Here is a 23,035-nt window from a genome sequence, read left to right as displayed (position 1 = left end):
TATGGAACATTTTTAGCATAGACAAGACCAGAACTAAAGCTAGAGACATGGAGAAATGAGGAAGGGGGAAAGATTATATATGTCTTTAAAACTTGCATGGCACGTAGAAGGAAAATAGAGAATGATTATTCGTTATTTCTCATGATGTAAGAATTAATAGAATCAACTGAAATCATTAGATAGCAGGTTCAAAGCAAACAAAAAGGAGCAATTTTACTACACAGCATATAATAAAACTGTGGAACTATCTTGCGAGTCTTTTGCACAGTGAGAGTACACACGGATTCAATAAGCAATCAATCAGAAAGGTCCAGCAAAGATTATCAAACAAACTGTAAACTCTGGCTCCAAAAGATGCGGTATGGCAGTACTTACGTATGTTCTCAGGCTGGACCATGCTGGCAAGCTGGTTTATTGAAGGCTGTTTTATGGAAGCATTCAGATGCATGTGAAGTAAATAGAATTTTACCCATAGATCCTCCTCCACTTTTAAGTAGTACTAGCGGGTTGCAAAATTAAGATTTGGAAAATTAGAAAAATGTCACAATTAAGGCTGCTGTGCAAACTTACTTCTGACCCCTTGCACGTGTGTATTATTACTTAATAGTCACTTAAGTGCACTTTTTTTTTCTATCCTCTACCCTTCCACCTTCAAGCTGAATAGACAACGTTCATGGATCCAAACGGATTCCTTAGCGGACAATTATTCACTGTAAATTCCTACATTTTGTTCCTGCTTTGGAACAACTGAGCAAGTTTATGTTTCTGCTATTGTCCTGAGATAAATCTGGTGTCCTGCTGCTTCTTTTGGCACAGATCTCCGGTGTAATGCTAATCAAACTACTTATGGCTTTAGCAGATGACTCCGAATGCTCTTTATTTAGCAGCTGTCCAAGTCAAACCTCGGTACCTACTCCGCACTCTGAGCTGCAACATCAGTCAGTAAGAACTGCAGATGTTCAACAGCTCTGCCCATAAGGCATAAGGAGACAAGTGCTTATGCTCCTGTCAAAACATTTCACTCTCACTGCTAGCCGCTGCCCTTCAGCTGAGAAGCACGTTGCACATTATTCAAATACATACAGGTTGCACATACAGGTTGCCTTCTGCAAAGTTACACATGCTTGTAAATCAATACTGAACACAGCTTACACATGAGCTTGTTTTACCCGAGGAAATAAGGAAAAAGCATGGTCTGTCGCTGCTTCTCAGCTCAAAGAAAAGGATTTCTGAAACTTTGTACCACGATAATATAAGCACTTATACACAGCAGTGGCGTGATATGGAAAGTACACAATGGGAAACAGTTTTGATTTATAATTCAGGCTTCAAAAGATTTATTAGGTAGCTTTAGGAAAATTTTCATCACATCTGTAGAACAGATTTATCCACCATAACATCCCACAGCTTGACAACTAACAGGTAATAAAAACCTCTCGGCGAAGAAAAGTGACTAGAAAACAGATACGTGCTTTGGCAGATCAAAACATTCACATGAAGAAAACCTAGCAAGAATTCCATTTAGCCAACCACTGAAAGATCGATCATAAGGGAGGTTTCTGAGATACTCGGAAAGGAGAACTGGGGTTTAACTTGAAATAAAGCAGACAACTCTCCCATTCTTCCTGAACAGAAACTATGGGAAACCAGTTCTGCTGCTTGGTGCTAACACCTTACTGGAAAGAACAAGGCAACCCCCACCACTGCCACCAGACTGGAAAGGCACCCACCCCAGGATTCTCTCTCCTAGGAAAATCAGAGATGATAGATTGGTTGAGAAAAAGAGGACAGAACCTGTCTTGACCATCCTGAGCACTGGCAGGACAGACAAAAGGACTAATGATAAATATGTTAAGACACCTCCTGAAAGAGTGTGGAGTCACTAAAATAAACTGGTTTGTGCAATAAGAACTTCACTACGTTTCACAGTAGAGGAGAAAAGAGAAAGCCACAGCCATCAGAAACACTGAATGCTAGCAGATGAAGATGAACACACACAAGGAACAGGAAACGGATCAACAACTCCAGAAAACAGCAACTAAAAAGTTGAAAGAACCACCGACTGAAGAAAGGACAAGTTGTTCACCAAAAACAAAGTAGCACTAGACAACAGCTAAAATCATGAACAGGTTATCTTCTGCAAGCAAGAGCTAACAAGTCACGTCCACGATCTCGACATGAGCCTGGCAGACCAATCCTCTCAATAACAGTGCTCTTAAATTCCTAAAGAAATAGCATATTTTTTGTATGAAAATGCTATGTTGGGTGTGCGATACAGTTCAGCTCTTGATGTTACTCTGTGGAAATCACGTACGGATTTAAGATCACGCTGAAAATATTTCTCTTCTAACACAAAACCATGCTGGTTGATTTTGTCTGACTTAATTTTCAACTTCAGCTTCCACAAGTTGACTGTAAGAGCTTGTGAGATGTCAAAAGCCACACAGCGAGTTAAGGAACAAAACTGCAGAGAACACGAAACATGCCAGGATACTAAAAAGAACTCACAGCTGTATCTTTTTTCCCCGTCTGCAAAAGCCCCAATTTGGATGAAGCTGATTACCTTGGCACAAGACATTACACAGCAGAAGGTCACCCCACCCAGAGCTGCAGGGGGGAAGATAGCAAAGGTTGGCAGAAGAGAAGCAACAGTTTCAGGCTGCTGTGCCACAGAATAGCACCCTTTTTATTTAATGGTGGGGTTAGACAAAAAAGCAGGACAGCTGCCCATGCATCTGCCCCTCTTCCTTCAGGATGACTTGCAGAGAGTCACAAAGTCTACTCCCATGTTGAGGCCGCAGATAGACTGCTACTGACGTTAAAGGAGCAGGGGGCAGAAGCGGGTTAGACTTGTTCCTAACAAAAACGGCAAATAAAATTACTATAAAATAAAAGGCTCAGTGTTACAAAACAAAGTTCTCCACCTTACGTGCTAAGACATTTAACTGACCCACTAAAGAACTCTCTATACATGTCACTTTCTCTAAAATGCTCAGTGCTATATACTCTCAGCACCTATAGTAGAGTGGACAGAAGCGACAGTCCTACAAGACCAAATATTTGATCTATGTACACTGCTTTTGAAAAATAACTTGGAATATTTCTGCATTTTTAACTAAATGCATCCGTCTTCTGCCTAAATAATATGCAGTAATTTAATTCCTCTATGAACAAAGAAATGACACATCAATAAGCTTTAATTCTCAACATGATCTAGAACACTCCACAACCTGGATCAAAAAAATAATAGTTCAAGGTTCTGATGGCTAACACACAGAATGAATGTAAGAACAACCTTTCTAAACAAATCATTCATTTAGCTGGTTTAAGATAAAAGCACCATCAGGTGAGAACGCAGTGCTGATGGGACTGCAAACCTAAGGCACATTAAAGGCCATCGCTTGCACTTTTCCACTCTGAAATTAAAGTTTAAAAAAAAAAAAAAGAAAGCGGATCATAGGACAGCATTACTTTTCAAACATTTGAAAACTGAAACAGCATCTACAGATTCAACTCCTGAAGAAAAAAGATGCTAGCTTTCCTTAATTTTTGTGTCACATTTATTTTAAAACAAAAGTGAAGGCTATATGAATTTCTCACACAAGTAATTCTAACACCTTTATTGCAGTTGTAACTATACTGCGACATAAAATAGCATTACTTTGAAGCAGCGCTACACACAAGATTCAGCTGAGGCCCCACTGTTCATTTATTTATGCAGAACTGTCTTTGAATTTAGTGCCTTCCATTAGGATTAACAACAAAGTTCAGCATAGCTTAGATCATTACAGAAAATCATGGAAATCTATACAAGAGAACATCTCTGCTTTATCAAACTACGCTTCAATAACCACAACAGCTTTATTTGATGTGTTTGTACAGATCACAGACACGTGTAAGTTACCTGATCAAAGAGCTGCTTGCCTGTTGTATTGGGTTGGATGGCAAATTCCAACTCTGCATCCATTGTGGTCACTCTGACGTTGATCTAAAGAAAACAACAACAAAAAAATATATCACACTGTACCGACGTAATGCTTCCATATACTGCAACTACCTTGCAAAAAACAGTAAATTTTAAGTAAGTAAATTCAACAACTGCAACGGCCTTGTACATATGCAGAACACATTAGACAAAAAGGTAAAATTTCAATCTGAAAAAAAACCTTTCCATTAATTTTGTATACAAGCATACTTGACATAATATTTAACATTGGATTTGAAGGTCAAACCACAGAACAAAGTTCAAAAAAATCAACTTAATGGGATGGCTGACACTACTCCTACCCAAAGAACGCTCTGGCATTAAGCTATAGGGCACTACCTTTCGGTGGACTTCCCAAATATGTGCAAAATAAAGTTCGTCACACATTATTATTTCAAAGTATTTATATTTGGCAGTCCCCTGCCTGACCATTTCCAATATTAAGAGGCTCAACTTTTCTAATGGGTACGGGACCAGTGCTCAGGACAGACCATTAACAGCTTTTCCATCACCGGAAGGAAGAACTGCAGAAGTTGCTCCCCTTATACTGATCCCATCTGATCGCTTTACTACGACTTTACTACGAGGCTGAAAAACCACCGGCAACCAATGAGCTTCTTCCCTCTGCTGGAATGGAAAACCATTTTCCAGATGCCTCCTGACAGGCACTGTTCCTAACCGTTCCCAAAGCAAGCAGTCAAACGCCCCAGGTGCTATCTGGAAGCCTACCTTCCTTGGAAAAATGGTCTGTTCCAATTTCTCCTCAACTGCTACACGCAGGAGCGAGGATTTTCATGAAAAAGAACCAAGTACTAAATACACAGTGCTGGCTTCTCGCTGCTAGAATGGCCCTCTGTCCTCCTGTTAGACTATCACATTTTATTTGTTTTTAGTGAATTATAAAGCATCAGAGGTCAAATTTATTTTGCTATAAATGCAAAACCAGAAGCACGGAACTTATTTAAGGCACATACACTTTAATTTCTCTCTCTCCTGTAAAATACGGAGCAGGAATAAATTAGGGCTTGTATTACAGGTTCTCACACTGCTTGATCCATGCCTGTGTAAATCATTTCCATTATCCATTTCCCTAATTTTGCCACCAGGTGGAATACTTTGAGAAGTGAGCCTGGTAGAGTCTCAGTAAGACAGAACACAGAAGACATCTAAGGTGTGAAAAAGAAAAACGGAGAGAAGTTTGTCCCTGTGCAACAGTTGAAGCTTGTTCACCCCTTTCTTTCGTGTCAAGGTAAAGAACTCTGGGCATGAGCTGGATACGCCAGACAAGAGTAGCGGGAGGCAGAGGACCTCTAGGTTATAGACCTGCAAACAAGGAAGATAACAGGGGGTTGGCAAAACTTCTGCATGCAAGTACTGATAAAGAACAAGAGTTGAAGGCTTTGGAGGAAAAGATAGTAAACTTTTATTGGAAAAAAAATAGAGGGTGTGTGTGTGTCAAGAGGAGGGAAAAGAGGTGTTTTCTGCATATTCTGCTCCCCCATTTCAAGATAAAACTGTTTTCTTTTAATGAACACTTTTCTTCAAGTTTTAAAAAAGGAAGCCTCCTGCTTTAGAGCAGCTATCAACAAATTACAAGGGATAAGGCCCAAAACGTAACTTTATTAAATGCCAAAGCACTTACATAACAGCAGCACTGCCAAAACAAGAAGTGGCACAAAAGATCTAGAAAGCACAGAAGGTTAAACTAATTGCAGCAGGCTTTTTAAAGCTGCAGCAAAGACTTCTTAGATAAGTATCCTTGTAACAAATGCTATTTTACAGAAATGGAGGACTTACTACCTGAAAGTCTGTACCCCTCAAAAGCTAAAATATTCAAAATAAATAGTAAAATAATAGATAAACGGAAAAATATAGAGGCAAAATAAACGCAAACACAAAGATTCTGTTTGCTTCTGGATATTCTGGTTAAAAAAAAAAAACAGTGCTGTAAGAGTATATGAAGAGGCCTACAAAGGCAATAACACTCTTGATTTAAAAAAAAAAATACTGTCTTCCTCCTGTAGACATTTGAACCAACTTAGATTTTGGCATACAAATACTGAGCTTGTACCACCTTATAATGAATGGCTGAGGCTGGCAGGGCCCCCTGGAGGCCCCTGGTGCCACCCCTGCCCAAGCAGGGACACCCAGACCAGAGCAGGCTGCCCAGGTCCACGTTCAGGAGGCTTTTGGAGATCCCCAAGGAGGAGACCCCACAGCCTCTCTGGGCAACCTGAGCCAGGGCTTTGTCACCATGTCACAGTAAAGAGTTTCTTCCTCACGTTCAGATGGAACTTCCTGTGTTTCAGTAACATTGTTTCAAGGTTTTATTTATTTCTGTCCAGGGAAAGCAAGAAGGTTATACTGGCAAAATCTGAGACTGAACCCAGAAGATCCCAGAATACTCAGAGAGCGGACTGATGTCATCACAGGACCTCTCTCAATTATTTTTCCAGTGGCCTTGGGAATCCGGACAGGGGTCAGTTGACTGGAAGCTGTCAAACGTGGTCACAGTTCTCAAGAAGGGCAAGAAAGAAGATCCTGGCAATTACAGGCCTGTCAGTCTCACTTCAGTGCCTCGTAAAATTATGGAGAAAATTATTCTGGGAGTTACCAAAAAACACCTAAAGGATGTTGGCAGTCACTGGTCAGAGCCAACATGGGTTCACTAGGGGAAGGTCACGTCTAACAAACTTTATCTCCTTCTATGACAAGATCACCCAGCTAGTTGACCAAAGGAAGCCAGTCGATGTAACCTCTCTGGATCCCAGCAAAGCTTTCGATACTGTCCCTCACAGCATCCTTCTGGACAAAACAACCAGAATCCAGTTAGATAAAAGCACAGTAAGATGGGTGAACAGTTGGTGATGGGTCAGGCCCAGAGGGTTCTTGTAAACGGGGTTACATCAGGCCAGCGACCTGTCACTAGTGGGGTTCCCCAGGGCTCCATTCTAGGGCCATCTTTTTTTCGTAAATGATTTAGTTGAAGGACTTGAAGTCGTTTTTGGAGCAAGTTCACAGACGATATCGAACTGGGTGGAGCTGCTGACTCCGTTGAGGGTGGGGAGGCCTTGCAGAGAGATCTGGACAATTTAGAGAGCTGGGTAATCACCAACAACATGAAGTTTAACAAGAACAAGTGCTGGATTCTGCACCTGAGAAGGGGCAACTCTGGTTATGCGTATGGACTGGGGGATGAGAGGTTGGAGAACAGCCCCACAGAAAGGGATCTGGGGGTTCTGGTCGACAGCAAGCTGAACGTGAGCCAGCAGTGTGTCATGGCAGCCAGGAGGGCCAACCATAACCTGGAGTGTATCAAGAATGGCACTGCTAGCTGGGCGAGGGAAGGGATTGTCCCCCTTCGTGCCACAGTATAAGAAAGATATAAAGCTGTCAGAGACCGTCCAAAGGAGGGCAACAAAGATGGTGAAGGGTCCAGAGGGGAAGACGTATGAGCAGTGGCTGAGGTCCCTCTGTTTGTTCAGCCCAGAGCAGAGCAGACTGAGGGGAGGCCTCATGCCTGCAGCTCCCTCACGAGGGGAGCGGAGGGGCAGGCGCTGAGCTCTGCTCTCTGGGGACAGCGACAGGACCTGAGGGAACGGCATGGAGCTGGGACAGGGGAGGGTCAGGCTGGGTGTTAGGGAAAGGTTCTGCACCCAGAGGGTGGTCGGGCACTGGGACAGGCTCCCCAGGGCAGTGGTCACGGCACCAAGCCTGCTGGAGTTCAAGAAGCGTTTGGACAACAAAACCAAACCTGTGCTCTCAGTAGCGATGTCTGCAGAATCACAGAAACCTTTGGGTTGGAAGGGACGTTAAAGATCATCAGGTTCCAACCCCCTTCCATGGGCAGGGACACCTCCGACTAGACCAGGCTGCTCAAAGCTCCATCCAGCCTGGAAAATAAAGCTAACCAAGTGTGTTCAGGAAGGCCATAGGGACTACGTCCATTTTGGAGGTAAGGCAAGGAATTAGAAAATGCAGGCAGAGAGAGATGGCCCAGAAACTCATGGCAAGCACAGCTGGGTATCCAGCTACTTTGAACCAACACTCCTAGTGTTACACTGGTGGCAGGGAAAATTACCAGATCCAAACTATGAAGACAGCCACTAGTCTGAACATAATTGCACCGTGCCAACTTTATCACATCAACATGGAAACAGGGTGGACCTCTCACAACAATGAGAAACTCATGAAGGCTTCCTGCAGCACATGTTGGAGCACCACCACTCCTCATACCACAAGGCTCTTGCTACGCCAACGTTTCACTCTTGCTCTCACCAGGATTACACTTTTTCCTCCAAACTTCAGGAACTACTACAGAACATTTGACAGGACTTGGGGTGATGACTTCAGCTCCTCAGTTGCACGCATCCAGTTCTGCTGTGCACAGGCTCAGGGCAAGAGCTGCAACAAATCTCATTCGCATGCATTTTTGACTGGACTCTGAGTAGATGCTTTCTAAGGATTTTCTAAGGAAACCTAATCAAGAAACTCTGTAGGTGGTTCTACAATTCGTAGGAATATGCCCAAGCAAACTTTTTTTTTAAAATGTTTAAACAGTGGCTACACCTAAGCATCATTTTGGTGCCACAATTTACTTCTTGTATTACTGACCTAGAGATGCCTACGCAATCACAGCTGGACAATCCTTAAAATATGCTCTCGTAGGCTTCACAAGTGGCTAACCTGGAACTTCCCAGAGGATTCACAAAGTCCACACTGTGAAAGATCCCCGCTCCTGCTCCTCCTCAAACCAGGCAGTGTCACACTGAATCGCAGCCAGGCCATGACAGCCAACACCGAGGTGGCAGCGCAGCGCACCTCGGCCAGCCCTGTCATACCCACCCCACCCCCCCACCCAGGAAATCACCAACCACAGCACACAGGATGAAGAAAACCCCAGTGCTGCCACTGCTCCACCTGTGTAACTATCCAGAGCTTTAACACAAAGGATACAGGATGTCTGCTCAGCTCCCACTTCAGATGTATGTCTACACTGGTCAAAGAAAGAGGAAGACTTTGTATATAACACAGACAAGGTCAATTATTTGAGGAATAATGCACAGTACTATTAGAACAAGCCCAGAGGACGTGGAAGTAACAGAATGAGTCCAGAGGAGGGCAATGAGGATGACCAAGGAGCTGGAGCAGCTCTCATACAAGAAAAGGCTGAGGGAGTTGCGGTTACTCAGCCTGGAGAAGAGAAGACTCTGGGGAGACCTTATAGTGGTGTTCCAGTACCTAAAGGGGGCCTACAGGAAAGCTGGGGAAGGACTCTCTGTCAGGGGGTGTAAAGACAGGATAAGGAGTAATGGCTTTAAAGTAAAAGAGGGAAAATTTAGATTAGATGTAAGAAAGAAATTCTTGACTACGAGGGTGATGAGGCCCTGGCACAGGTTGCCCAGAGAAGCTGTGGGTGCCCCATCCCTGGAGGTGTTCAAGGCCAGGCTGGATGGGGCTTTGGGCAACCTGGTCTGGTGGGAGGTGTCCCTGCCCATGGCAGGGGGTTGGAATTAGAAGATCTTCAAGGTTTGTAATTAATCACATTTTTTAATTAATTAATTTTTATTAATCACATAACTTTTGATCCCTCCTCAAACATAGGTATGTTCCATAAAATCTGCACAAAAACTGACTCAGCTTAATATTCAATACTTCCTATTAATGTCCTTCAGCTGTTGTTTGCTGAGATTAGCCATGGCACTTGAGCTTTCATCAAGAAGCCCAAAACTGAGTGGGTACCGATATTTAGTAGGTAAATATATTTAAAATTACATGGAAAGGGTTTTCTGTGTTTTTGCTCTGTTTTAATGAGTACAATGAGTTGGTCACGTGCAAAAGTCAGAGAAATCAGCCTAATTCTTACCTGTAATCAAATTGCACGTAGCAAAAGAGGGTTTTTCACAGTAACCAGCTGATTATTACCCTCTTTATGTTATATTATTTGTGTTAGCGGAGGAGCAGCATGTTGCTCCCACAGCTTTACACATCACACAAGTACACCCAGCACACTCTGCACATCAACCTCAAAGCAGACATACAAAGAGAACAATCAAAGAACAAGATAAGGTAAACCGGCGAGGATTAAACAGCATTAGGAACAGAAGAGGCTACAGAAAAACAGCCCACAGAGTTTGATAATACTCAAAGACAAAAAAAAACAGTTCTCCAAACTGATTTCAGTTGTCTATTTATGCTGCAGCGATACACCATTTATTCAAACCATAACTCAAACATTGTCCTGCAAAACAGTAACATTCTGATGAAAACTGAATTTATAATACACAGCATTTCAACCCCGCCACTTCACAGAAATTAACTTCATCTTGTAAATATTAATTTGAATTTTAAACACCCATATAATTCCACAATCTGACAGCTACCCTTTCGGGATACACGACGCCATAAAATGCCAAAGTAGTCCAAAAAAAAGCTTTGCTTTTAAGCTTAGTAGCGTTGACATTTAGCCCCGTTACTACATAGCATAATGCTTTCTCTTTCGTGCCTTGCAGTCTTGCAGAGAAATGCTGCAAACTATCAGCAAAACAGCCGATAATTTTAACTCCTCTTACACCCCATAAATGCAAGTAAAATTTCAGTCAATTACACCTAATCTTCTTAGCCTATGAAATGATTAACAGTTATGCAACTAATGATGCCTAATTTTAGTCTCCAGGTTTCTATTTTTGGTGAAGATCTGGGAGAATAGCACACAGCGAAGAAACATTTTGTATCTGTTCTTTTAGGTAGGAACTATCGAAAATAAGTTAAGATCCAACAAATACTCTATTCTTCTCTAAGCAAAGAACTACACACATTGCAAGTAGCCCTACCTAGTAGCAGCTCCAATTTTGATTACAGCAAAGACGACCTAATTAAACAGCAGAAGTCAGCATTTTTTTTTTTTACATAAAGATCAGAACAAAAACTAATTGCAACTTAATTTCGCCCTGACAGAACTGAGAACACAGAAGTCTCAAAATTATTTTATTTTGAAAGTAGAGGAGACGCTAAGGGAGCTGCATGAGAAGAACAGAGCTACTTTGTTCCAAATACAAAGTAAATAGATTTTTCTACTGAAGCAATAGAACAAGAAAATGTTTAATAGTAGGTATTTTTCAGACACATTACCTTAATATCTCAGGACAATGCATTAAAATCACTTTAACCCTTTTCAAAACACCCTTTTTCACTCATGCTATTTAACCCAGTAGCCTCAGAGAAAATCCCAAACACTCACATAAAAACAAGGACCTTTTACTACCACATCTAAGATCATTCACAGCGGCACAAACCTTATTTCAGACAGAGGCTTAACTTCCAGGAAATTTGAAAAAAATGCTTTAAAATTCAGCTATGCTAAGATGCTTTACTGGTCCTCATTTACTTAATTTTGATTGGTATATTGCATAAACTTTCAACATGAAAGCAAAAAAGAATCTATTCCATTGATTTTCCTGTGATTAAGTGTTTAGTGATTTAAACTCATCTTTAACTTCATTATTTGTTACATACAACATCAAAATGAAATTCAGTCCAAGCTGTAGAGAGTGTTTACTTGTATGCACAGATTCACTTATTTACACAAACATCGGATTTTCTGACAACTATCATTACAGCAGGACCTGGGAAAAAGGAAATATCTGACCAGGTCAAAGTAATACACAGAAGATGAGCTACAAAATAACACCATTAAAATTCTTTCCAATTATGTTAACTGTTTTTTCTCAGTTCTGTACAACAGCTTATTCACAATTCTTTCATTAGTTTTCAGGTTAAAAGACATCTAAAAATAAAGCTACAGAACACTGACAGCTTTATTGCACAGCTGTCAAAGATGAAGAACAAGGAGTTGAAGCACAAGGTAGTTTCTGAGCTATATTTTCTTTAAAAAACTGGTAAGAGCTGAAATCAACGTCCAGAGCGAGAAAACTTCTATGGCCCAGTGCTATGGAGCCCTGGCAGAACCCAAGCAAGGGTCTTCAAAGAACAGTGGCAGATCTATTGACCATGACCTATGACTAGGTTATTAGGGTCCCCAAAAAAGGAAGGGGGAAAAAAAAGGAAAAGCTTCAAAGCAGTTTATCATTTAAGAAGCTACCAGAACAAAACCCGAGGTTTGAGTTTTACAGGTAAATTCACTTAATCTGTGGCACGTGCACTACTACTGCATTCACCGATTACAAATGATAACTACAGCAACCTGACGTTTACAGGAGAAAAATCCCTTTGACATTTTTCCTGATCAGTAATCAGTTTAATTTCACTTCATGGATCCTTTCACTTGGTTTTCTTCTGAGATCTCACATCATCAGTAGGAAAAGCCCAACACATAAAACTCTTATATAAAGCCCTTCAGAAAAGAATGTATATATATTCTCTCACTTTTGGCATGACTCCAGCTTCCTTTCTAAGATCTAGTAGCTAATTTCCATTCCTAGGGTGGACTGTGAGCCCTTTTAACACTTCTGCAATCTCAACTCTAAGGAGAATTCTTCACTCTGAACCATCCTAAAACTACATTTTCTATAATTGTCTCAGGTCCCTAAAGCAGTGGGAACACTGCCTGCCTAAGTTTCATGATTTTGATCCCAGAATTTAAATAGAGGTAACCTCACACAGGCTAAGCTTTTTTTTTTTTTTTTCCTACTGATCAATTGTAAGGTCCTGCATCTGGGCTAGGGCAATCCCAAGCACAAATACAGGCCAGGAGGAGAATGGATTGAGAGCAGCCCTGAGGAGAATGACTTGGGGGTGTTGGCTGATGAGAAGCTCGACATGAGTGAACCTTATCCTGGGCTGCATCAAAAGCAGCGAGGCCAGCAGGGCGAGGAGGGGATTCTCCCCCACCCCCGGCTCTGCTCTTGTGAGACTCCACCTGGAGCCCTGAGTTCAGCTCTGGGGCCCCCAGCACAAGAAGGACGTGGATCTGTTGGAGCAAGTCCAAAGGAGGACCACAAGGCTGGAGCACTTCTCCTAGGAAGACAGGCTGAGAGAGTTGGGGTTGTTCAGCCCTGAGAAGAGAAGGCTCCGGGGAGACCTTACAGCAGCCTTACAGGGACTCTTCGTCAGGAGGTGAAGTGACAGCACAAGTGGGAATGGTTTTAAACTAATTACTCATACTACAAATGAGTAATTGGCTACAGATTACTCATTCTAATTTCATACAGCACTAAAATATTGTCCCAAATCACGTGGGGGGAGGGTCACATGTGGGGTAAGAAAAATTACAGAAAAAAAACACTATGGCCAGGCTGCCAGGAGCTCTGAAGCTCCAAGCAGAACTTGCAGCCTTTGGATAGTCCCATGCTCACGTTACTCATTGAGCTGTACTGATTCAAAACACCGGAGTGCAATACCAACTACTGTAATTTCTAATTAATAGCAAAAATTTTATACATCCGCAAATATATATGTGCACACAGACTTATGTTCAGTAGTAGACAACATTTTGTCCCGTTCCTGATCTCGATGAAACAACAGTAAACAAAGGAAGCCTGCAGGCTGTTACATAAACCAATTAAGAAGAATAGAAATAATCTCCTCTGACAATTCAGTTCCCTTTCTGCATACTTTGCTCACTAGATCTAAGTGGAAAAGACAACCAAAAATCGTTTAACACATGGCAGACAAAAACGCAAGCATCCAACGTTCCATCAATAACAAAAGATCAAGCTGCTGTACAGTTATATCCTTAAAGAATTCCAGAACCAGTATGGAAACAAAAATCTGAGATTTCTTTTTTCTTCTACAGAAAGTGGATGAGCCCTTATTTTAGCTGAAATGAGATAATAGGAGACCACAAATATTGCTCGTGTCCTTCCTTCCACACTTACCTTCCAAGTTATACCCCCGATCACAGTAAAAAATATCACCTAATGGTCCTGTTGCTATCACCGACACTTCATGTGTTCTGCCTTTCCCTGACAAATCCTACAACAAACCCTTTCACTGATTCTAACAGATGCTGAGTCAGGCCTCCACCACCCACTGCACACCACCTCATCTCAAAGTCACCAATTCCTGAAAAGTTGTTCCTCCTGCCAGCCAAACGGGCCCTAAGTTCACTGCAGCTTGAGCTCTGCCCCCTCTCCAAGTGTACACACACAGCCGTGCTGCACACAGCTCCTCCCACTGAGATTTCTTGAGCTGTTTTTCCACAGGTTGGTATTAAACTACCTGAACTCCGACTGTACCTTACCAGATCTTATGAAACCTAATAAGGGCAGAGCCAAAGTAACTAGAGCTGTTTTAAGATAACCACTCTAAAAACTGAAAATCCCATTACATTTTAGAGAGTAAGGAAAGAGCTACTTACTGGTTTCGGCATTTTGCTGGTTTTCTTTAGTCTCTTGTCCAGTTAAGTCTTCTACAATCTCTTTGTCCCTTTCTGTCAAAAACAAATGCAAAAGGCTCGTTTTTAAATTAATCATAACAGAGTTCATGTACATCACAGCAAATAGTACAAATTCCAACACAGATAAACAAGAGCTCTACATGTACAAAATGCAAATTTCAGGAGATAACATCGATTAAAAAAACAACTAAATTACCCACTACCAGAAAGAATCAACAGATGTCTAAAAAGTAACCTCCTTCCCAGCTTTTACAGAACACTAATCCACTAGCGTTAGAAAAAAGAGACGCAGATCCCCAACCAAATTCTTTTAAAAACTTTGATATTAGACATCTTCCAGTATTGAAAGCTTGTAACATTATTTGAGAAGTAAAATTTGAACAAGGAACTCCAAAGCTGCAATTTAATCTGTTAATGCTAACAAAGAAAAAAAACGAACATTTTTAAAGCATCAGACTGTATTTCGTGTCCATAAAAGCATCCATTTGTCTCGGGGAACAAGTCATGAACTCATTTTTCCCTAATGAAGAGAAATTCCAGTTGCCAGACCATTACAGTAAATAAGGGAAAAAATCTGCACTGCTTATTTTTTAAGCAGAAAGGCTCTAAGTTATGTCTATGTGGTAATGAAATTAATTACTGTCATCTTCTGCAAGTTCAAAACAGTCTTCATGCCTTGAAAAAAAAAAAAAAGCTTGTAATTTCATTGGTAGGTTGCATCCTGCCTTGACTCAATTCACATCAACTCAGAAAGCAAAAGGAGCCAGTCACCTTCTCGCACACTTTCAAAGTAATGGGAATCTATGAATCAGTCCTGCTGCTGGTCTGCAGAGTACCAAAGGTGGCACTGCCTCCAAAATAATATAACTGTAATTACTCCGAGTAGTATTTATCTTGGTGTGAATGTCATCTGAGATTTCAGTATTATAATTCCATGACTACATCAGACAGAAAATTTTCACAAGTGCTTGAGGAAAAAAAAAAGTATAGGGGCAAAAATCAAAATGTTTAAAGCAATTTATTTATCAAAAGCAAGCTTCTGTATCAATGATTTCTTATTCATCAAAAAAAGTATTGAGTATTGTTACATATATTTAGAAAAGTTCTTTTTTCTTTGCTTCTTGGCAAAAAATACTGTAAATATCAACAAACATTTGCTCAGCAAGCTAAGGTACACTTCCTTTTTTCTTTTTCTACTCTGTAGAGACCCTTTGAAAAGAGGGACTGGAAGAAAGAGATAAAAGTTGAAAATAATTTTAAAAGCATCAATATTGTTGGCTGGTAAAGAAAAATGAATGACTAAACATTACAGGAAGAGACCCAACATTATAGTGCAGATACGGAACAAGTTTTGTTTAATCAAAAATCAGCTTGAAATTAAAACCGTATCTTTAAGGTATATTCACTATGGCATAATTAACATAACACAACTATAAAGGTATAATACATTATAGTTTGCCCACCATAAAGACAATTACATTGCAGTAGAATTTTTTTTTTGCTTTGCGTTTGAATTTTTAATTTTTTACTTCGGTTTTGAATTTCAGGAGATATTCTGAAGTATTAGACAGTATCAGTAAGTCTGTTTTACCATTTCAATATATAGTCTGATAGAATGCGTAAAATATGAACACGCTTTTCAATAATCCCACTTTTTTTTTTAATTATTATTTTTACCCAAAAAAACCTTCAGGGGGGAAAAAGGATGAGACAAATGATGTTTCTACCAGGCTTCCCGGGACCTTACAACACCGTCCTTTGATACGATTCCATGGCACATGTTCACTTCACAGAAGACATTGCTGCCTCCTCTCCTTCCGTTCTCTAGCTCAGAGAAACCCAGGAGCAATAAAAAGCAGAACAGGCTTGGCTCTGACTCCTGCTACCTGTAAGCAGGGCCCTGAGCTGGAGCAATCCCCGTGCCCACCTGGTTGCCAGCAGAGGCTCGTTGCCCATAACACTGAAGGCAGGCAGAAGCCCTGGAGTTAAGCTCAGTTAACTAGCGATGTAAAGGCTAAACTAGATTCCCATCCACCATTTTAGAAGCGTGCCAACTCAGCAGTGCTAAAAGGAGTAGGAAGTAGCACAACTGCTTTTATGTGCCTGTAGTAACATTTGCATTGACAAGAGGAGGCACGGGGAGACGACCGATACTGCCTCAGAGCAGCCGCTGGGAAACAAATGGGAGCAGATGGCTCAAGGCTGAGTCCGGGGCGCCCAGCTGGCTCCTGGCTCAGGGCTTCCTAAAAGACACTGTATCCAGCACTTTCTGAAGGGACTGCATCAAACCCTCCCATGTTCTGTCCTTGCAAGTTCTCCCACAAATGTATCCTAATTTGGGGGGATCGGTTTTACCTAAACATTTCGTTAAACTCCTATCAAACAACCAACTCTAAGTTATCTGAAAACATACTCTAAAACCCTTAAGGTATTTTTTTTTAAATCAGAAACATCACTACAAAAAACTATCCTATAAAATAAAACAAAGTTATCAAATCCCAAATAGGAGACAAATAATTTAACTGAGTTCACAGAATTAACACATCGCTCACGTGCAATGAAACCAAGTTATCTTGTCCAAAACCCAACAGAGATGAACTGTGCCCCTGGCAGCCCCACAGATCTCAGGGGCCTGGTAAGTGACCACAATAAGTAAACAACAGAAGAAAAAAATCTATGGAAAACAAATAATATAAAAGACATTTTTGAAGTGTGCTGCAGTAACTTAAAGTCTGTCATTTAATTTATTTAAAAGGAAAATATTTCATAAATTTACTCAACTAGGCTGAAGGTTGTTTCTATTTCAGATGATGAAAACCATGTGGTATATTACAAGAAAAAAACACACTGTTACACCAATGTTAGTTTAAAAGTTACATTTGTAAGATGGAAATAATCTGCACATAAAGGAAAAACAGCCTGTGTCTACATGCTTTCACACTCAAAGTGTTACACAATTTCAGTTCAGTATGCTCACACAAAAGCACTGCAACAAAGGGTGATCGCTACAGAAAAATCAAGAGCTTCGCAAATCTCAGAACTGTGCAAGAACTGAAACCAAGAAGCAAATAAAAAAAATAACACTATCTTTCCTGAGCACTGACACCAGCTAGCATTATAACACAGCAAACACAAAAACATTTGTCCAAAAGAAACCAAAAACTCGCTGCCAGGGAAAATAGCGTGCGTCTACACTGCTGTTACTGGAAGGGGAGCCACTCGTGTGCCCAGTAACTTTACACTTGGTGGATGCAATAAGTTCAGTTTTACTCAGTTTTTAGCTTTGACACAGTTAATTACTTATAGTTTTATCTTAATGCCCATGTCAAACGACGCTGCGAACAGAAGAGCACATCCAACAGGACAGGGAACGATATCCCGTATCGGCTCCCACGTTCTGACGCCAGCCTGTGACCTCCCGCACACCGCGGCTGCCGCGGGCGCACTGCGAGTCCCAAAGGTGCCTCTTCCGAGCCAAGAGGACTAAGCAGGGTCGTGACTCCGCTGAGTTCCTGCTGCTACAGCGCTCCAGTCCTTGAAACCTTCGTGGCAGATGCTAGGAAGCTGGACCAAACCACCAAAATGTCAGCTGGCTCCACATCCCAAACCAAACCAAAAAGATCCACCCAGAACTTCAAAAATTCTCTTAAAGCGAAGAATTGCAATTTCAACTCCTTTCACTACAAGGCAGTTAAGATTTTTAAATCATTATCATCCATGTTTCCAGTTATGCCACAAAAGGCAACAAATAAAGCAATTGTTGGAAGACGACAAAGGAAGCTTTATGCAGAAAATGATGGTGCATGAAGCGCTCGATGCCAAAATTCTGTCATATAATTTATGCAGCAGCTGTTTTCAAAAGAAACATTCATGCACACAGCCGTGGGTCTGAGGTCAGGTGAGGAAGATGACTCGAGCATGGCACCCGGACAGCAGAACCCAACCCTCAAAAGCAGCAGGGTCCCTACATGACAGCTTAGGACCTTCCCTCAGCGTGCTTCCCCAGCTCTATGAAGAGGCTCACCCTCTGCTTTCCTGCACGCAGATGGCAGGAACCACACAGCTTCGGCCACAGCAACGCCAATAACTTCCTTCTTTACAGGCATCACAGAATGGTTTGGGTTGGAAGGGACCTTGAGGATCTTCTAATTCCAACCCCCTGCCATGGGCAGGGACACCTCCCACCAGAGCAGGTTGCCCAAAGCCCCATCCAGCCTGGCCTTGAGCACCTCCAGGGATGGGGCATCCACAGCTTCTCTGGGCAACCTGTGCCAGGGTCTCACCACCCTCTGAGGGAAGAATTTCTTCCTAATTTCTAGTCTAAACCTCCTCTCTCTTTTAAAGCCGTTCCCCCTTTTCCTGTCACTGCACCCCCTGACAAAGAGTCCCTTCCCAGCTTTCCTGTAGCCCCCTTTAGGTACTGGCAGGCCACTGTAAGGTCTCCCCGGAGCCTTCTCTTCTCCAGGCTGAACAACCCCAACTCCCTCAGCCTTTCTTCACAGGAGAGCTGCTCCAGCCCCTTGATCATGCCCATGGCCCTCCTTTGGATCTGCTCTAACAGGTCCATGTCCTTCTTGTGCTGGGGGCCCTAGAGCTGAACGCAGGACTCCAGGTGGGGTCTCACAAGGGCAGAGCAGAGAGGGAGAATCCCCTCCTCGCCCTGCTGGCCTTGCTGCTTTTGGTGCAGCCCAGGGTACGGTTGGCTTTCTGGGCTGCAAGCATACCCTGAGCTGCATCAAAAGAAGGAACTTCTTAAAACTAAATATACTTTTTCTTTTCAGTCTTGTACCGTTCCAATTTTTGAGGTGCCTAATAGCTTTAGAGGCAGCAGCAGGAAGCGCACAGGCCACTGTACCTGACTAACTGGTCTCAGCTTTCTACCAAAAGATTTTACTCCAAAGCAGCCTGTGAGTACCTGCTGGGCAATCATCTTTTCCACTAAACCTAACAGCTCCCTAATGACACACTTGCAGAAGTCCAATAAAGAAGTTAATTCACCACAGGCTCTACCTCCGCATACATCTTTTTCAGACAGCTGAGGATATGCGAGCTACACAACTGTCTCAGAGGTAGGCAAACCACGGGGGAAGGCAAAGCAAGCCTTCTCACAAAAAAGGAGAGAACTAGCAAAGTTCTATAACAATAAAACAAAGATGTGACCAGAGCTGGTTATCACAGAGTTTTCTATACCACCATTTTGAGTACTGTACCTACACCTTCCTAAGGACACCATTTCCTCCCAATCCTCCCCCCAAAATACTAGAGACAGGCTTGCTGTGCCTCTGAAAGATAATTCCTATATAACCAGTACAATTGTTACGCCTTAAATGTATTTATAGCTAAATATATTTTGAAGAGGCAATCGTTTCTTCCAAACGGGAGATCCCGGTAACTTCAAAAGCACAAATGGGAACTCGGCAGTTGGCAACACCGCAGTCAAACAGAAAGGATCACAGCCCAGCCAAGGAATATTTATGCAGTGCTTGCAGTTTTACCAGTCCGTGACAGATGTGCTGTGTAACTTACATACTAATCTGAATATAAACTCTCATCCTCACATTTTAAAATGGTCACAACTGCACTAGTTGCAATAACTATAACATTTTGAAGAGTTCTACAACGACAACGTCCACTCTTCCCACATACATCTCATAAAAATGGAAATTACAAAATGTGACCAATACAAGTACTCTGTTGTATTTCCACAGAGGAGTTTATTGAAACCACTGACAGGTAACTGTCACAAGTGAAATCCTGGATATATCCCATTCCAGAAGCAGGTATTGTGTTTTCTGAATAAAGCAGGTAAGTCTCTTAGCAGCAGTTCCACAAAATAAAGAAAACCTGCTAACGTGAACCTGCCATCCGCATCAGACTCCACGTGAGCTGGCTCGAGTTCTTGAATCAAACTGTTCTAAAGATGTTAACTCCCTGGTTGGGCCAACGCGCTATTTGTTTCTCCTTGTATTACACGACTTGAAAGTTGTATTTCAGAGAGTAATTAATAAACGTCTAAAACAAAGAAAAAAATAATTCAAAGCATAGCTAAGGATTAGACTACTGGCAAAGTTACCCCCCAGATGCAGCCCCTCAACGCTGAAAGCAAAGGGTTTATTTACCAGGTCCCTTCAGCTCTGGAGAAAACTCGCTAAGCACGCAAGACACTCAGCGCTGCTTTCATGTACCGGTATCTTTTGACAATCAGGTCTTTCTTCACAAGTTTGTATAAAGTTTTGGTTACATTTACAGACTTGAAAATCCTCCCTTTCCTCTACTCCCACACACTTTTAATGCAATACAAAGCGATAGGACAGCTTTGATGTATTTAACACATCCAATACAAAGAAGTAATACCTTGAACAACTTTCCTTTTAATCCCTGCCAACAAAAGTACCCCTTCTTAAAAAGCTGAGCAGCAATTTAAGATCTCTGAAGAAGAAAGGCCATATACCTAGCCTAACAATGCCTTAAGTACCTTTAGCTGCTTTATTTACCAGGAACTGCCTTCTAACATCACAACCTTCTACATTTCTCACTCCCTAACCTTGCACCTTGTAGACAAAGCCATACTCTCATTCGACAGCTTTACCAAATTTCCTGTGAACCAACTTTTTTTCTGGCAGCTCTGAATATCTTCAAGGCCTGCAACGCTCTCCATCGCGATGGCAGAAGTAGGCAGCAACAAGAACTCTTCTTGTCCTCCCAACAGACACTTTTACACTGTTTCTTTCAGTCAGCACTCACGGAAAACTCTCTGGACAGCTCCTGACATGTCACACCATGTCCTTTTCCGTGCGTTTTTTAAAGTTGTTTACTGTACTTTTGCTCTCTCGCCTCCCGAGCTGATAGAAGAGCTGTGTCACTCAGCACAAAGCTTGGAAATATGCCACTGCCTTGCAACTGCCATTTGCCAGGAGGGCTCTTATCTGGGAACACTGCATTGACTTAGAGTTTATTTTTCTCACAGCCCCTCTTATGCTGAATCAATGGATCAATGGAGACAAGTCCCACAATCCAATAAAGAGTCACTACTTTTCCCTTATCTTTACCGATCACAGACCCACCTCGTGGCAGTTGCCGTAAGGTTTCTGCGTGCCAGCTCCACGCCTGCCCTCGCCACACAGAGCCCGGCAGCGCTGTGCCAAGGTGCTGTGAGAGAGCTCGGGGCAACCATGGCATTTCTGTGGGCACCCGAGCACGGCTAGTGCCGTACAGGCTGACAATGCACCCTCAAAACACTGCCGTGGGTTACAACGCAATGACAAGCGCCCTGAATGGCAACAGGCCTGGGTAAGATGCAGGGACACCTCTGACTCTTGGCCCGAACCAGTCACCGAGATAGAATGGGTTTAAATTCAGAAATATAGCTCCTAAAACTAAACCCACCCCCCCCCAAAAAAAAAAAAAAAAAACAACATTTTTAAAGCTTGAAGCAGGCAGAGGAACACGAAATAATTTGCTGGGATGTCAGACTGGAAAAGACAGCTTCTTAGCACCTCACGACTGCCACGACCAGTTGTGTTGGCATGGTGTCCAAAGAGAGACCTCCCCGTGCTCGAATTAAGAAAAAAACGACAAAAAACAACCGAATCCCACGGAGTTAAAACCCGAACCTCTTCACTGCGCCAGCCTTTGAGCAGCCAGCAAGGCTCACGCCGACCCGTGCACAACACGAACCCACTCCACAGCCACGCACAAAGGCTCATTGAGGGCCGCCAGCTCTGCCGGCCCTCTAGGACTGGCGAAGCAGCCGCTGGTTGAAAACAATAGCCAGCAACAGATGCTCCGCAGCCCCCGGTTATGAAGTAATCCCTCCCCAGCCCTCCCCGCTCGCCACTGACGGGACATGAATAATGCAGCGGGGCCGGGCAGCGCCGCCGGGCCGGGGGCGAGCTCCTGGGACCCCCACGGAGCCCCCCTCAGCCGCCCCCCGCCGCCTGAGGGGAGCCCGGGACCGCCTCAGCGCCGCCGCCCCCGCCCCGTCCTGCCTCGCCTCACCTGGGGCCGCGCTCCCCCGGCCGGCGGGGGGCGAGGCGCTGGCGGCGGCTGCCGCTCCCGAGGGCTCAGGGAGCTCGCTGCCCACCCCCGCAGCCCCCGCCCGCCGCTGCGGGGCCGCCCCGGTGCTGCTGGCGGCGCCGCCGGGGACGAGGCGCCGAGCGCGGCGGGCGCTGACAGCTCCGCAATATGGCGGCGGCAGCGGCCGCCGGGTACATCCCCCCCCCCTCCTCCCGCCTCCCGCCTACCCGCCTCTGTCGGGTTTTGCTCCTCGAGGAGCAGCGCGCATGCGCTTCCCGCGCCGAGCATGCGCGCTGCGCGCAGCGAAGCCGTTGCCCGTAGCGGAGCCGCTGCCCGTAGCGAAGCCGCTGCCCGCAGTGCCGGCGGAGGGGCACGGGGCTGGCGGGGCGCGGTGAGGGGGCGGCGCTGCGGCTCTGAGGGGGCGGCGGGGAGCGGTGTCCTGCCGCCGCGCTGAGGCGGCGGGGAAGTAGCCCCGAAGGTCCTCGGGCAGGAGGCGTGGTGCCAACCCCTCGGTGTCCCGGCGGTGCTCGGGGGCGTGAGGAGCGTCCTCCCGGGGAAAAAATAAATAAATAAAAATAAAAACTCTTGGCTCGCCCATGTGAAGAGGCGAAACAGCTCGCACGTCCATGGTGGCACAGGGCGGTGGGACCCTCGCTGCTGCTCCATCACTCCAAGGG

At 43.6% G+C, this 23,035-nt stretch overlaps 1 protein-coding gene across 2 annotated transcripts in view; it reads right to left on the bottom strand.

Annotated features, from left to right (window-relative positions):
- The window catches only part of RDX (radixin), a 41,132-nt gene extending 18,556 nt beyond the window's left edge, over window positions 1-22,576 (bottom strand). The window contains exons 1-3 of one of the 2 annotated variants that reach the window (XM_035542778.2): window positions 22,341-22,576; window positions 14,304-14,375; window positions 3,905-3,988 (exon numbers count right to left, since the gene is read on the bottom strand). In XM_035542778.2, coding sequence (XP_035398671.1) covers window positions 3,905-3,988; window positions 14,304-14,315 — 96 coding nt within the window. In that variant the 5' untranslated portion in view covers window positions 14,316-14,375; window positions 22,341-22,576. Of the gene's footprint in view, window positions 1-3,904; window positions 3,989-14,303; window positions 14,376-22,340 lie in introns of those variants that run through there. The other variant, XM_035542779.2, reaches the window with a different exon arrangement.
- Between the last annotated feature and the right edge of the window lie 459 nt (window positions 22,577-23,035).

Source organism: Cygnus atratus, chromosome 1 (genome assembly GCF_013377495.2).
Source record: "Cygnus atratus isolate AKBS03 ecotype Queensland, Australia chromosome 1, CAtr_DNAZoo_HiC_assembly, whole genome shotgun sequence".
NCBI lineage: Eukaryota > Metazoa > Chordata > Aves > Anseriformes > Anatidae > Cygnus > Cygnus atratus.
The sequence above is the reverse complement of the archived record's forward strand: the minus strand, read 5'-3'. Positions and strand labels throughout refer to the sequence as shown.